Consider the following 12,643-nt stretch of genomic DNA (forward strand, 5'->3'; position numbering starts at 1 on the left):
GAAAGCTAGAGAGGAAAAAGGAAAAGAAAGATGGTAAGGATCTCACAAAAGTCAAAGGGAAATCAGTAGAGTGGAAGAAGGGGCCGGGGTGGGGACAGGGAGGAGGGGGAAGTGCTGGGGAGGATACTGGACAGATTATATTGTTAATATTGGGTGCATGTACAAATATGTAACAACAAATACCACCATTATGTATGACTATAATGCACGAATTTAAAAATGTCTAGAAATAAAAAGAAGAGGAAGAGGTGTTTCAACAACTCCTCTTGTCCACATGTGAACCAGCTAACACGAGACTGGTTCCCAAGTTTATCAACATGCATTCTCTCTCTCTTTCTCTCTCTCTCCCCTCCCCAACCCTCCTGTAGGAAGAACACTAACTCAGAGCACCAAGCTTGCTTATTCTATATGAAGTCTGTTCTACAAATTCAGAACAACCAAAGGATGAAAATTAGAAAACTCTCAGGCATGCTTTCTGCCACACTAAGTCAAATGCTTATAAACTAAGCAATAAAAAAGGCCATAGACCAAGATGTGCCCACAGTGCAGAGCAGAGGCACATCTCGGAGCACATTGCTGCGCTCCTTGAGGGCTGCTTGTACACAGTCACTGTGACTCCTTCACTCACTCAACTTCATGCCCAGTGCTCTAAGGACCAAAAAACAGACTCAGAACCAGTGGCCCAATCTAATGGGTCCTCAATCTCTATGACACACTCACCTACCAGAAACTGTCCCAGCCCCTAGTTGTTTGGACCCCCAGCTCTCCAGACTCTACATGGATCCATCTTATGACTGCGTCTGGCTAGGTCCATCTGACCAGTCTTTCCTCTTCACTGAGCCAAAACAGGATGAAAAGTCCTCTGAAGCTGGTCAAGAGCCCCTTCCCCACTCCCTCTGTTCTCTCCTGAGGAGGATCTTATCTACTTCCAGTCTCACGACTTCTACATGCTACCTGTACAGATACCACCCAGACTTCACTGAGCCCTCCACATGAACGCACAGCTTTGGCTGGGCTCCACCCCATGTGCTGCCTCTTGAACACACAGACCTGGAAGCCTTCCTTAAGAACTCCCCTGCATTTACTCCCACACAGAAAGCGACTGGGTTCTACTTACAGTGTCTCACAGTCCCATCTGATCTGATTGTTTCAACTCCATCACCACATACCAAACCACGCTGCCCTCAGCTCCTGCCTGGACAACATCAACAGTCTCTACAGTCTTCCTGTTTCCATGCTGACCCCTCTGCTCCCATTCTCCTACTGAAGCCTGAGAGACTTCCTAAAATGTAAATCTGATTACATCTCTTCTCTGCTAATAACTTGGCAATGCCAACCTTTTGTAACTTCAATAAGACCTCCCCTTCCCAGGCCTAGAACCCCTACCATTTCCTTCCACTCATTCAGTGCCGCTCTGCGCCTCCATCTTTGTTCCAGGAAGACTGGCCTTCCTCAAGACCCTGGAAATTGCCACCATACACCTTCCCAGGTTGGGGCCCTTATACTTGTTAACCTTGCTGCCTGGAAAATTCTCTTCCTGTCCCTCTTACCTTGCACTTTATGCTCCTAGCCCAGTGCCTTCCTTAGGAAGCCTTCTCTGATCCTCTCTACCTCACTCCTGATCAGATTAAGTTCCTCTCACCTGGTTGTCTGTACTTCCCCCCTACAATTTGTAATTATGTTTATTTCTTTTTTCCCACCCTTTTTTTTTGCGGAGTGGGTACTGGGGATTGAGTTCAAGGGCAATGGGACACTGAACCCCCCAGCCCTATTTTGTATGCTATTTAGAGACAGGGTCTCACTGAGTTGCTAAGCGCCTCACTGTTGCTGAGGCTGGCTTTGAACTCATGATCCTCTTGCCTCAGCTTCCCAAGCCGCTGGGATTACAGGCACGTGCCATGGTGCTCAGCCAGTAATTATGTTTATTTCTATGATCATTTTTCTATTTTATATCTATATCTGCCAAGAGATTATAAGCTCTGAGGGCAGAGACTGGGTCTGTTTCTCAACTGCTGTATTTATGGTAGCAGACCCTCTTCCTTGGAACATGGTGAAAATATACTAACAAGTTAACTAATGGGACATTTAATGTAAGTTACTTCTTCTGTGTGCTAAAAAACTACCCTGAAGAATTAGAGGCATACTGAATAAATGTATAAGCAAATGTATATTAAAATAAAATTTTTGAGTCTATAAATATATTTAAAATCATAAGTAGACCAAAAGAAAAATTCACATAATTACGATACAAATGTCAAATAATGGAATCAATTTCCATACTAATCTGTCTATGCTATACTCAGAAAAAATTACTGTTAACACCATAGGCCAAATATCAATTGGTCCAAAGAAAATATGCACATGATCAAGAAGCCTTAAAAAGTTGCTCAAAATCATTGGGCATCAGGAAAATTCAAATCACACATACTAAGATGGCTATAATGAAACCATTAAGTGTTGGTGAGGACATGGAAGAAGTCCAATCATTGTTTATTGTTGGGGAAATGAAAAATGATGCAGCTACAGGAAAAGTCTAGTAGTTCCTCACAAAGTGAACAGTTATCATATATAAAAGGCTGAATAATAGCCGCCCAGGATAACAGATTCAAATCCTTGGAACCGGAAAATGTTACCTTATTTGGAAAATGGGTCCCTGCATATGTGATTATATAAAAGATGCTGACATGGTTTTTTTACTGAGCCCTAAATGCAATCACAAGAGTTTAGAAAAACACTATTGTATTTACAGTCAGTGATTTTTTTGTTTTGAGATGGGGTCTCAATATGTTGCCCAGGCTGTCCTCTAATTCCTGGGCTCAAGTGATCCTCCTGCCTCAGCCTCCAGAGTAGCTGGGATTATTGACATGCCCTATTGTGCCAAGTACCATTGATGGGTTTTTGTTTTTGTTTTTTCTAGTACTGGGATTGAACCCAGAGCCTTGTGCATGCTAAGCAAGCACTCTACCACTGAGCCACAAATCGATTCATAAAAATAATCTTGGAATAAAGGTGTCCTTCCAAAGCATAATACAAAACACAGCAGATAATAATAATAAAAAAGATTGGTATGTCTGTGTAAAGAACTAAAATCTCTATATGGAAAAAAATACTATAAGCCAAGCTAGGTAAGGTGGCAAATGCTTGTAACCTAACTACTTGGGAAGTTAAAGCAGAAGGATTACAAGTTCAAGGCCAGGCAGGGCAACTTAGGGAGATCCTGTCTCAAAACAAAAAATAAAAAGAGCTGGGGATGTAGCTCAGAGGTGAAGTGTCCCTGGGTTCAATCTCCAGTACTGGGAAAGGAACTAACTAAATACTTGAAACAAATACAGAACACAGAAAGTGGGAGCACAGTTGGCCCCTCTGACAGTAGGTAGGCTCAAGTACTCACCAATGGAGTCTCTCAGCTCACTGCACTGGCTTACAGGGGGCAGCTTCAGTAACTCCCTCCATTTTTTGCTGCGACCAGTTTTTTTGCCATATCCTCCTAAATTTGGGGGGGTGGGGAAGGCATTTTTCTCAGTTTCTTTATTAATATAATATTAAATTTATCAATACAGTGTAATACAAAAAAAAGCATTTATAATTGTCAAAAACACTCAAGTACAACAATTTTTGACTCTAACATATGGTTGGATAGTTTGGCATCTAAGATGAATAAAATCTGAGCTTATAACAACTTGCCCTATCTGGAAATCAACTTGACAAAGTACAAAATTTGCATGTAAAGCAACCAATCACTGGCTTTGTCATTTAGAAACCATGTGACTCTGATCTTCTCTAAGTAGCACTATTGAGCCTCAGTTTCCAAATTTGTGAACTGAATCTAATAAGACATTATAAGCAGACAGGGCTGCTTATAAATATTTGCTTCTTTTTATTTTTAAAGAAATTAACCTTTCTTTATTTTACTTGTTTTCTTCTCAGAAGCACATGGATCCTTCTCTAAAATAGACCATATTTTAGGCCACAAAGCAACTCTTAGCAAATACAAAAAAAAAAAAAAAATAGAGATAATACCTTACATTCTATCAGATCATAATGAAATAAAATTAGAAATCAATGATAAGGGGCTGGGGTTGTGGCTCAGCAGTAGAGTGCTCGCCTCGTGTGTTTGGGGACCTGGGTTTGATCCTCAGCACATAAAAATAAATAAATAAATAAATAAAAATATTGTGTGCAACTGCAACTAAAAAATAAATATTAAAAAAGTCATCAATGACAAAATATAGAAGCTACCCTGTAACACTGGACACTAATATGCTATTGAATGACCAATGGATAAGCAGAAGAAACCAGGGATGAAATTTTAAAAATACTTAAGAGTCTATAAATATATTTAAAACCATAAGTAGAGATAAATGAGAATAGTGATACAACATATCAAAATCTCTGGGACACTATGAAGGCAGTGCTAAGAGGAAAGTTCATGGCATTGAGCTCATTCATTAAAAGAACAGAAAAGCACCAAATAAATATTGTAACTTTGCATATCAAAGCCCCAGAAAAAGAACAAATCAATACCAAAAGCAGTAGAAGACAGGAAATAATTAAAATCAGAGCTGAAATCAATGAACTTGAAACAATGGTAAGGTGCTTGCCTAGCATGTGTGAGGCACTGGTGCTGATCTTCAGCACCACATAAATAAATAAATAAATAAATAGATAGATAGATAAACAAATAAACAAATAAATAAGGTATTGTGTCCATCTACAGCTAACAATTTAAAAAATTGACAAAAGTTGGTTCTTTGAAAAATAAATAAAAATTGATAAACCCCTAACCAAACTAACAAAGAGAAAAAGTAAACTTAAATTACTAAAAATCATGATGAAAAAGGAAATATCACAGCAAACACTACTGAAATACAGACAATAATCAGAAACTATTTTGAAGATTTATACTCTAATAGAAAATCTTGAAGACATCAACAAATTTCTAGAGACATACTGACCTACCTGAATTGAATCAGAAGGACATAGAAAAGGTCAATTTCAATTTCAACCAATGAAATTGAAGACACCAGCAAAAGAATACCAACAAAGAAAAAGCCCAGGACCAGACAGATTCTCACAACAGACCTTCAAAGAAGAACTAACACCAATCCTCTTCAAATTATTCCAAGGAACAGAAAAGCAGGGAACCCTTCCAAACTCATTCTATGAAGTTAGTATCAACCCTGATACCAAAACCAGACAAAGACACGGCAAGGAAAGAATTTCAGATCAATATCTGCCAGGTTGCTTGTGACTAAAACCCTCAGGGTCACTCCAGGGGACCTGGGCTAATTGGGCTGTGCAGAAATAACCATACAAGAGAGAGAAATACCTTTTTTTGGGGGGGTGCTGTGATGGCTCCTCTGATCTTAAGGGCCCAGAGAGAGAGAGAGAGAGAGAGAGAGAGAGAGAGAGAGAAGAGAGCCCACACGTGCTGACCCGATTTTACTGGGGAGAATCCATTCAAATGAGGCAAGAGGTCAGTTTCAGGGGGCTGAGTCTAGCTTCCTGAGTCTGCTGTCAGCAGGTTAACTGACACCTAGGTAGGCCACACCCAAGGGCACAGTAAGATAAGGGGACACACAAAGGGTGTTTCCATGGAACATTCTATCCCAAACAGGGCAAGGGGTAATATTACAAAGGAACAGGTGAGCATAGCTCCACCCATGGGGCTGTAGGAAGGCATTGAGCAGGCACTGTGCCTGCATTTATTGTGCCACGCACTGTTTTAGGCACCACAGATATTGCAGTAAAACAAGCAAAATTTCTTTCCTTCATGAAGTTTGCATTTTGGAAGGGGAAGATCAATGAACAAAATATTTATTTAGAGACAGGGTCTCGCTGAGTTATTTAGTGCCTTGCTTTTTACTGAGGCTCGTTTTGAACTCATGATCCTGTCTCAGCCTCCATTATTAAAAACATAAGGGGAACCAACCACTCAGTCTGAGGCAAGCCGTGAGACAGGAAGGGCAATGATCATAGGGGAATGTATTCACAGAAGAAAGCATGATGAGTTATGTCATGTGCAATCCACAGCTGCAAGAAGATAAGGACTAAGGTCTGAGGGCTTGACACCCAGTGCACAATTACTCCTTACTTACCTGTTTGAAGAATAAATGACAGGGGATGGGGCTGGGGCTCAGTAGTAGAGCACCTGCCTAGCACGTGTAAGGCACTGGGTTCAATCCTCAGCACCACATAAAAATAAATAAATAAAATAAAGGTATTGTGTCCAAAAAAAAAAGAATAAATGACAAACATCTGCAGTAGTTCACATGCTGCACACCTCTAGACACGGAGCCTCAATACCCACACCTCGAGTAAGCACCCACTATAAGGACCAGGCTTGGTCTAAGGAACAGTGCCACAAAATCAAAGAAAGAAGTATAGGCCCTCCTTGCAGGTTTGGGGCTCTTGTGCTGGTGAACCCTAGCAGTCACTCTGCTCCCCATTCAACTGCCCTTGGTTCCAAAAGTCTCCACTAATATATCACAGCAAAGTCCACTTCTACTCCCCCTGCTGTTCCAAACAGGCCCCAACAGACTGAAGGTGGGCAGGCTGTGCTGTCAAATCACATCAAGACAGATAGGCCAAAAAATGAAGAACCGCCAGGCACAATGACGCACACCTGTAATCCCAGCAACCTGGGAGGCTGAAGCAGGAGGATCACAAGTTTGATGCCAACCTCAGAAACTTAGTGAGACCCTGTCTCAAAATAAAAAAATAAAAAGGGCTGGGTTAGCTCAGTGGTTGAGTATCAAAAAAAAAAAAAAAAAGTGAAGAACTTAGGCAAGAAAAAGCAGAGCACCCTCAGTTATGGAACTATAGTGCCAAGGGCAATAATCGTTAGCACAGCCACAGACCATTTACAAGGTAGACCATGTACAGATTTTAAAGTATGAGTAGGCACAAGAAGCAAAGTCTACTCAGGCAGAAAACTGGGTTGAAAAGTGTCAGATGAAGGTTTTTGTTTTTGTTTTATTTTTTGGTATTGGGGATTTAAATCAGGAGCATTTACCACTGAGCCACAACCCAGCCCTCTTTTACTTTTATTTTGAGAATCTTACTAAGTTGCTGAAGCTTGTTTTGAACTTGCAATCTTCCTATCTCAGTCTCCCAAGCCACTGGGATTACAGGTGTGTATTACCTTGCCGGGCTCAGAGGAAAGTTCTTAAGATCCCAAAAGGCAGGCAGTGAATTGAGTCCACAGCCTTTGAAAGCCCCAGGATTCCCCCATGAGATGCCTCCATATGTTTTAAAGATATTCTTTATAGGCTGCCTGGCCCTCAAAAGAAATGGGAGTCCTAGCCCCCAAGTTAGTCCTCAAAAGCTTATTTTATTTGAAGACAGGGTCTTTATAGAAATAATCAAGTTAAAATGAGGTCATTAGGGTGAACCTAATCCAACTGACTGGTATCCTTATAAAAATGGGGAAATTTAGCCACAGACATGAATACAGAAAGATCATGTGAAGGTCAGGGTGATGCATCTACAAAACAAAGCCAAAGATTGCCAGCAACCATGAGGAACTGGAGAAAGGCCTGGAAAAGATTCTCCCTCTTAGCTCACAGAGGGATCCAACCTTACTAACAACTTGGTCTTGCACTTCTAGCTTCCAGAACTATGAGAAAGACAATGATTATCAGTTGTTAGGCCACCCAGTTTGTTCTCCGTTCCCATCTTCCAGCTTTTTCCTCCTTGCATTTCTGGGCCACTTCTGCTTCAGATCCAGGCATACCTAACATGTCCACTTCTTCATTTGCATTCATCAAATATTTCCTAAGCTCCTACAATGAGCCATAACATTACGCAAATGACCTTGGAGAGGCATGTAAAGGGCTCCAGAAGGTGCTGACAGTTCTGTGACAAATGAAGCAAGCAAAGATAGAGGAAAGGTGCAGGTGCTAAAGCAAGTTGTTCTGGGCAACCCTGCTGTTTGTGCTGACGATGTACATGCAAACACTCCAAGTGGAGCTACTGGCTGCACTGTCAGCATAACCAAACATTTTAATACTGATTCAGTAAAAGCAATCAAAACATTATACCTCACTTCCTTTGCTGGCTTCATCCATAGTCCCTTCCTTACCTTTCCCCCACTGCATGCTTCTTGGTGGAAATGTCAGTCCAGGTTCCTGGCTCTCTCCAGCCAAGGATGCAAAGGATGCAGGGAGGGGATGGAAGCCAAACTAGTTGGCTGATGCTGTCTCTTCCAGGGCAATGAATCTCAAAAGGAATGAGGAAAAATGGGGAGAGGAGGAATCTGCTCTGTCACAATCGTAGAGGCAGTTGAGACCTGATTATCAGTAGTTCCCTTTGAAATTACAAATTCCAACACCTGGATACATCCTACAGGCTCTACCAGCATTTCTCAAAGAAGGAAACAGTTCTAAACAATCTTTTATTGTTTAAAAACATAACATCTTTGTCTGGGATACTACTATAAAATGTCATAAAACAGAGCAATTTAAACAACAGAAATTTGTTTCTCACGGTTGTGAATGTTGGAAAATCTAAAGAACAAAACAGATTTAGTGTAACTAGAGGCACTTTTTCATTTATAGGCAGTGCCTTCTCACTGTGCTCTTTACATACAGAAGCAACAAGGGGTGTCTCCTGGGTCTCTTTTATAAAGGCACCAATTCCATCACTAGGGCCTTCTTCCCTCCTGACCTATCTCCCCAAACTTTCACCCTATAATACCAACACCTTAGGAGTTAAATTTCAACATATGAATTTGGAGTCAAAGGCCATAAACATTCAGGCCACAGCAGAGACAAGAGATAAAAAAGAAAGAGAAAGGGAGAGAGAAATTCACAACATTTTAAATAACTCCAGGAATATCTACTATTAAGCCAAAAATATTATACTTCCCAAGGTCAACATACAAATGTTATGCTATGTCCACTCATTTCAAAAGTTAATTCTCTAATACATGAGCTAAAGAAAGAAACAAAGAGTTACTTAGGAATAGACATGTGTCCAAGAAGGCACTCCCTAGCACTTTCTGGGAGATGGTCAAACCGAAAAAACAAATACAATTACCAATGTGGGAAAACTGCCATAAATGAACCAATATCCAGAATAAGTCCATATATTTCTGATATTCATATTCAACTCTTTAAAACATTAATCAAACTGTATATAATGACTCTTTCCAAATAGGAATAAATATTCTTGCTCACTGAAGGAATTATAGCACCATGTAGTTTTATATAAATTAAAACTTTCATTTTTTAAATACCACTATTGTCGTGGAAGGAAGTGTTATATATATATATGTGTGTGTGTGTGTGTGTGTGTGTATATATATATATATATATATATATATGTTTTAAGTTATCAATGGACCTTTATTTTATTGATATGTGGTGCTAAGAATTGAACCCAGTGCCTCACACTTGCCAGGCAAGCAGCAAGGGGTGCCACTGAGCCCCAGCCCCAGCCCATGGAAGTGTTGATTTTGTTATTTGGCATTTGTAGAATATTTATATCTACCTCATCATGAAACCTCTGCAGCATTATGACAAAGCCTGCTTGGTACAATATTCTCTTTCTTGGTGCCTTTATAAAGAAACTGTGGTTTATATACACATTATACCCAGATAGGAAGGCAGAGGGGAAAAAACACAGGTCAGACTTAAAAACAGTCATTTCCAATGAGGATTATCCCCACTTCCATGAGCAATCTGGAGTTCAGAATGAGAGACAAGAGGCACAGTCGGATGCCCCTGAGGGAGGTGGAGAGAGTGCACACTGCTCTGCGGATTCCCTAACTGCCTTAACAGAAAACCAAGCCCTGGTTTGCTTCCCGCCCATCCTCAGTTCTTCTATATAAAATTTTGCTAGCAAAAGAAACAATGAGGTAAAAAGAGAGCCTATGTTTTGGGAGCAAATTTTTGCCACATGCACCCCAGATACAGCACTAATCTCCAGGATATATAAAGAACTCAAAAAACTTAACACCAAAAAAGCCAACAACCCAATCAATAAATGGGCTAAGGAGCTGAACAGACACTTCTCAGAAGAAGAAACATAATCAATCAACAAACATAGGAAAAAAATGTTTAACATCTCTAGCAATTAGAGAAATGCAAATCAAAACTAAGATTTCATCTCACTCCAGTTAAAATGTCAGTAATCAAGAATACAAACAATAAGTGTTGGCAAGGATGTGGAGGAAAAGACACACTCATACTTTGCTGGTGGGACTGCAAACTGGTGCAGCCAATCTGGAAAGCACTACGGAGATTCCTTGAGAAACTTGGAATGGAACCACCATACGCGACCCAGCTATCCCTGGGTCTCCTCAGTTTATACACAAAGGACTTAAAATCAGCATAAAATCAGTGATGCAGCCACATCAATGTTTATAGCAGCTCAATTCACAATAGCTCAACTATGGAAGCAACCTAGATGCCCTTCAATAGATAAATGGATAAAGAAACTGTGGTATATATACACAATGGAATATTACTCAGAATTAAAAAAGAATAAAATTATGGCATTTACAGGTAAATGGATGGAGTTGGAGAATATCATGCTAATGAAGTAAGCCAAACCCTCAAAACCAAAGGCTGAATGTTCTCTCTGATAAGTAGATGCTGATCCATAATGGGGGGGGGCACACATGGGAAAAATGGAGAAACTTTGATTAGGCAAAGGAGAGGGAGTGGAGGTGGCATGGAAGCAGGAAAGATGGTGGAATGAGATGGACATCATTACCTAGGTACACGTATGACTGCGTCAGGACATCATATACAACCAGAGAAATGAAAAGTTGAGCTGCAATTGTGTACAATGAACCAAAAATGCATTCTGCTTTCACATATACCTAATTAAAATAATAAGTGAAGGAAATATGGATGGAAAATTAAAACACAAAAAAAATTTGATAGCACACAAAGTACTGAGGGTGAAGTCTCTGTTTTCTGGACACAATTAGTGCCCTGCATTGCTGAGCTACATTCCCAGCCTCTTTGTAACTAAGGAGAAATCTATACAACCCTCTAGCTTCATTTGCTTGTAGCTGATTTTTATAGGAGGTCACCCAGCTAAGTTGTAATCATTAGTATCCCAGTAGCTTTGCTATGGATGACACCTCTGAGGCAAGTTGCCTACCAAGCCAAATATTGTCCTGTTCCCCTACTGAGAAGATGCCTTCTGTATCTAAACGATTAACTGCAAAGCTAGCTATTCCTGAGAAAACAAACTTAAAAAGCATAAATCATAAGACGTTCTAACCGGTAGCTTTTCTATAGATTCACAGAACCCAGGGTATGGGGTGACCTTCAGATAACTGCAGCCAGGGCACCAGAAGAGCACATCACTGAACCTTATAGCTACCCTGGTGCTGCCCATTTGATATACTTGCTCTGAAGTCCCTATATAAGCCCTGCGCCTGTAACCCTCAAGCAAGACGGCCTTTTTTTTAGAACAAAGCATTTTTTCCTCACTCTGCCACTCGAGTTATTGGCTCCGTGGGCAGCAGTGGAACCGAACTTTCCGCGGCTGCACCTTCGTTGCCCTCTGGCCGCAGGTGTTTCCAAGCCCTAACTCGGGTTTCGCGCCCCGGCACCACTGCTGTTCAGGAAGGCCCGCACGGCGACCCGGACCGGCTTCCACCGTGCTGGCGGCACAGTGCCTGTCAATCAAGCCCTCCCCTCCCACCCGGCTTCTACCTTGCGGGCGGCGCAGTGCCTGTCAATCAAGCCCTCCCCTCCGACCCCGCTACTACCGTGCGGGCGGCGCAGTGCCTGTCAATCAAGCCTTCCCCTCCGACCGGGCTTCCACCGTGCGGGCGGCGCGGTGCCTGCCAATCAAGCCCTCCCCTGAGCCGCACTCCGCACGACCCGGAGTCGCTGGGGGAGCTGAGAGAGGGGAAGCAGTTCTGCTCCAGCTCAGTCTCCACCGCGGAACGCGGCTCATCCCACCGCCTCCCAGGCTCCGAGGACCGCTCCGCGCCGGAGAAGCCCGGGTCGCGCACGCCCGCCACACCCACCTTGGCGCGCCTTCAGCAGCAGCGTGTTGGCCACGATGTTCTCCATGGGCAGGGCCCGAGGCGGCCGCCGCCGGCGTCTGCGGTCTCGGGGAGGCAGGGAGCGCTTGCGGGCCAGAGTCGCGGGGGCCGCTGCCGTGGGCTCCGCGCATCCCTCGCCCGGCGCCGCCTGCTCGTCCGGCCGGAGACAGGACCTCCGGGAGCCGCCCCGCCGCGGCCGTCGCCGCCGGCGTCGCCACCTCCGCCACCACGGGCGCCGGCGCCGCCGTCGGCGCGAACCTCGGCCCACGGGGGCCTCGCCGAGGGCTCCAGCGCGGGAGTGGCCGGGGGGCGAGGTGCGGGCAGCACGGCGGCCGCGGGACTCCTCGGTCACGGCCGCTGCGGCGTCGCTCGGGCTCCGGTCCGCCTTGTCGCCCCCGCCCAGCGCGCCCGAGACTGCGCCGCACCACACTTCACGGGGCCCACTGGAAGGGGGGCCGCCCCCGGCGGCGACGGCTGCCGCCGCCGCCGCCGCCGCCGCCCTCTCCTGGCTCAGCGACCGGCTCCCCACTAACGGCTTCCCAGAAGAGGGCGCCCGAGGAGGCCGCGGCGTCTCGAGGGCACTACGACTCCCAGAAGGCCCCGCGTAGAGCCCGCGGGAGCGTAGCCTGC

The 12,643-nt window shown here is 43.7% G+C and overlaps 1 protein-coding gene across 7 annotated transcripts in view; it reads right to left on the bottom strand.

The window, feature by feature from the left end:
• Positions 1-12,200, bottom strand: part of Grk4 (G protein-coupled receptor kinase 4) — a 69,184-nt gene extending 56,984 nt beyond the window's left edge. For 3 of the 7 annotated variants that reach the window (XM_077803304.1, XM_077803305.1, XM_077803307.1), the window contains exons 1-2: positions 11,996-12,135; positions 3,392-3,487 (exon numbers count right to left, since the gene is read on the bottom strand). In XM_077803304.1, coding sequence (XP_077659430.1) covers positions 3,392-3,487; positions 11,996-12,041 — 142 coding nt within the window. In that variant the 5' untranslated portion in view covers positions 12,042-12,135. Of the gene's footprint in view, positions 1-3,391; positions 3,488-11,995 lie in introns of those variants that run through there. The other 4 variants (XM_077803308.1, XM_077803306.1, XM_077803310.1 and 1 more) reach the window with 4 other exon arrangements.
• Between the last annotated feature and the right edge of the window lie 443 nt (positions 12,201-12,643).

This window comes from Urocitellus parryii, chromosome 10 (genome assembly GCF_045843805.1).
Source record: "Urocitellus parryii isolate mUroPar1 chromosome 10, mUroPar1.hap1, whole genome shotgun sequence".
Lineage (NCBI taxonomy): Eukaryota > Metazoa > Chordata > Mammalia > Rodentia > Sciuridae > Urocitellus > Urocitellus parryii.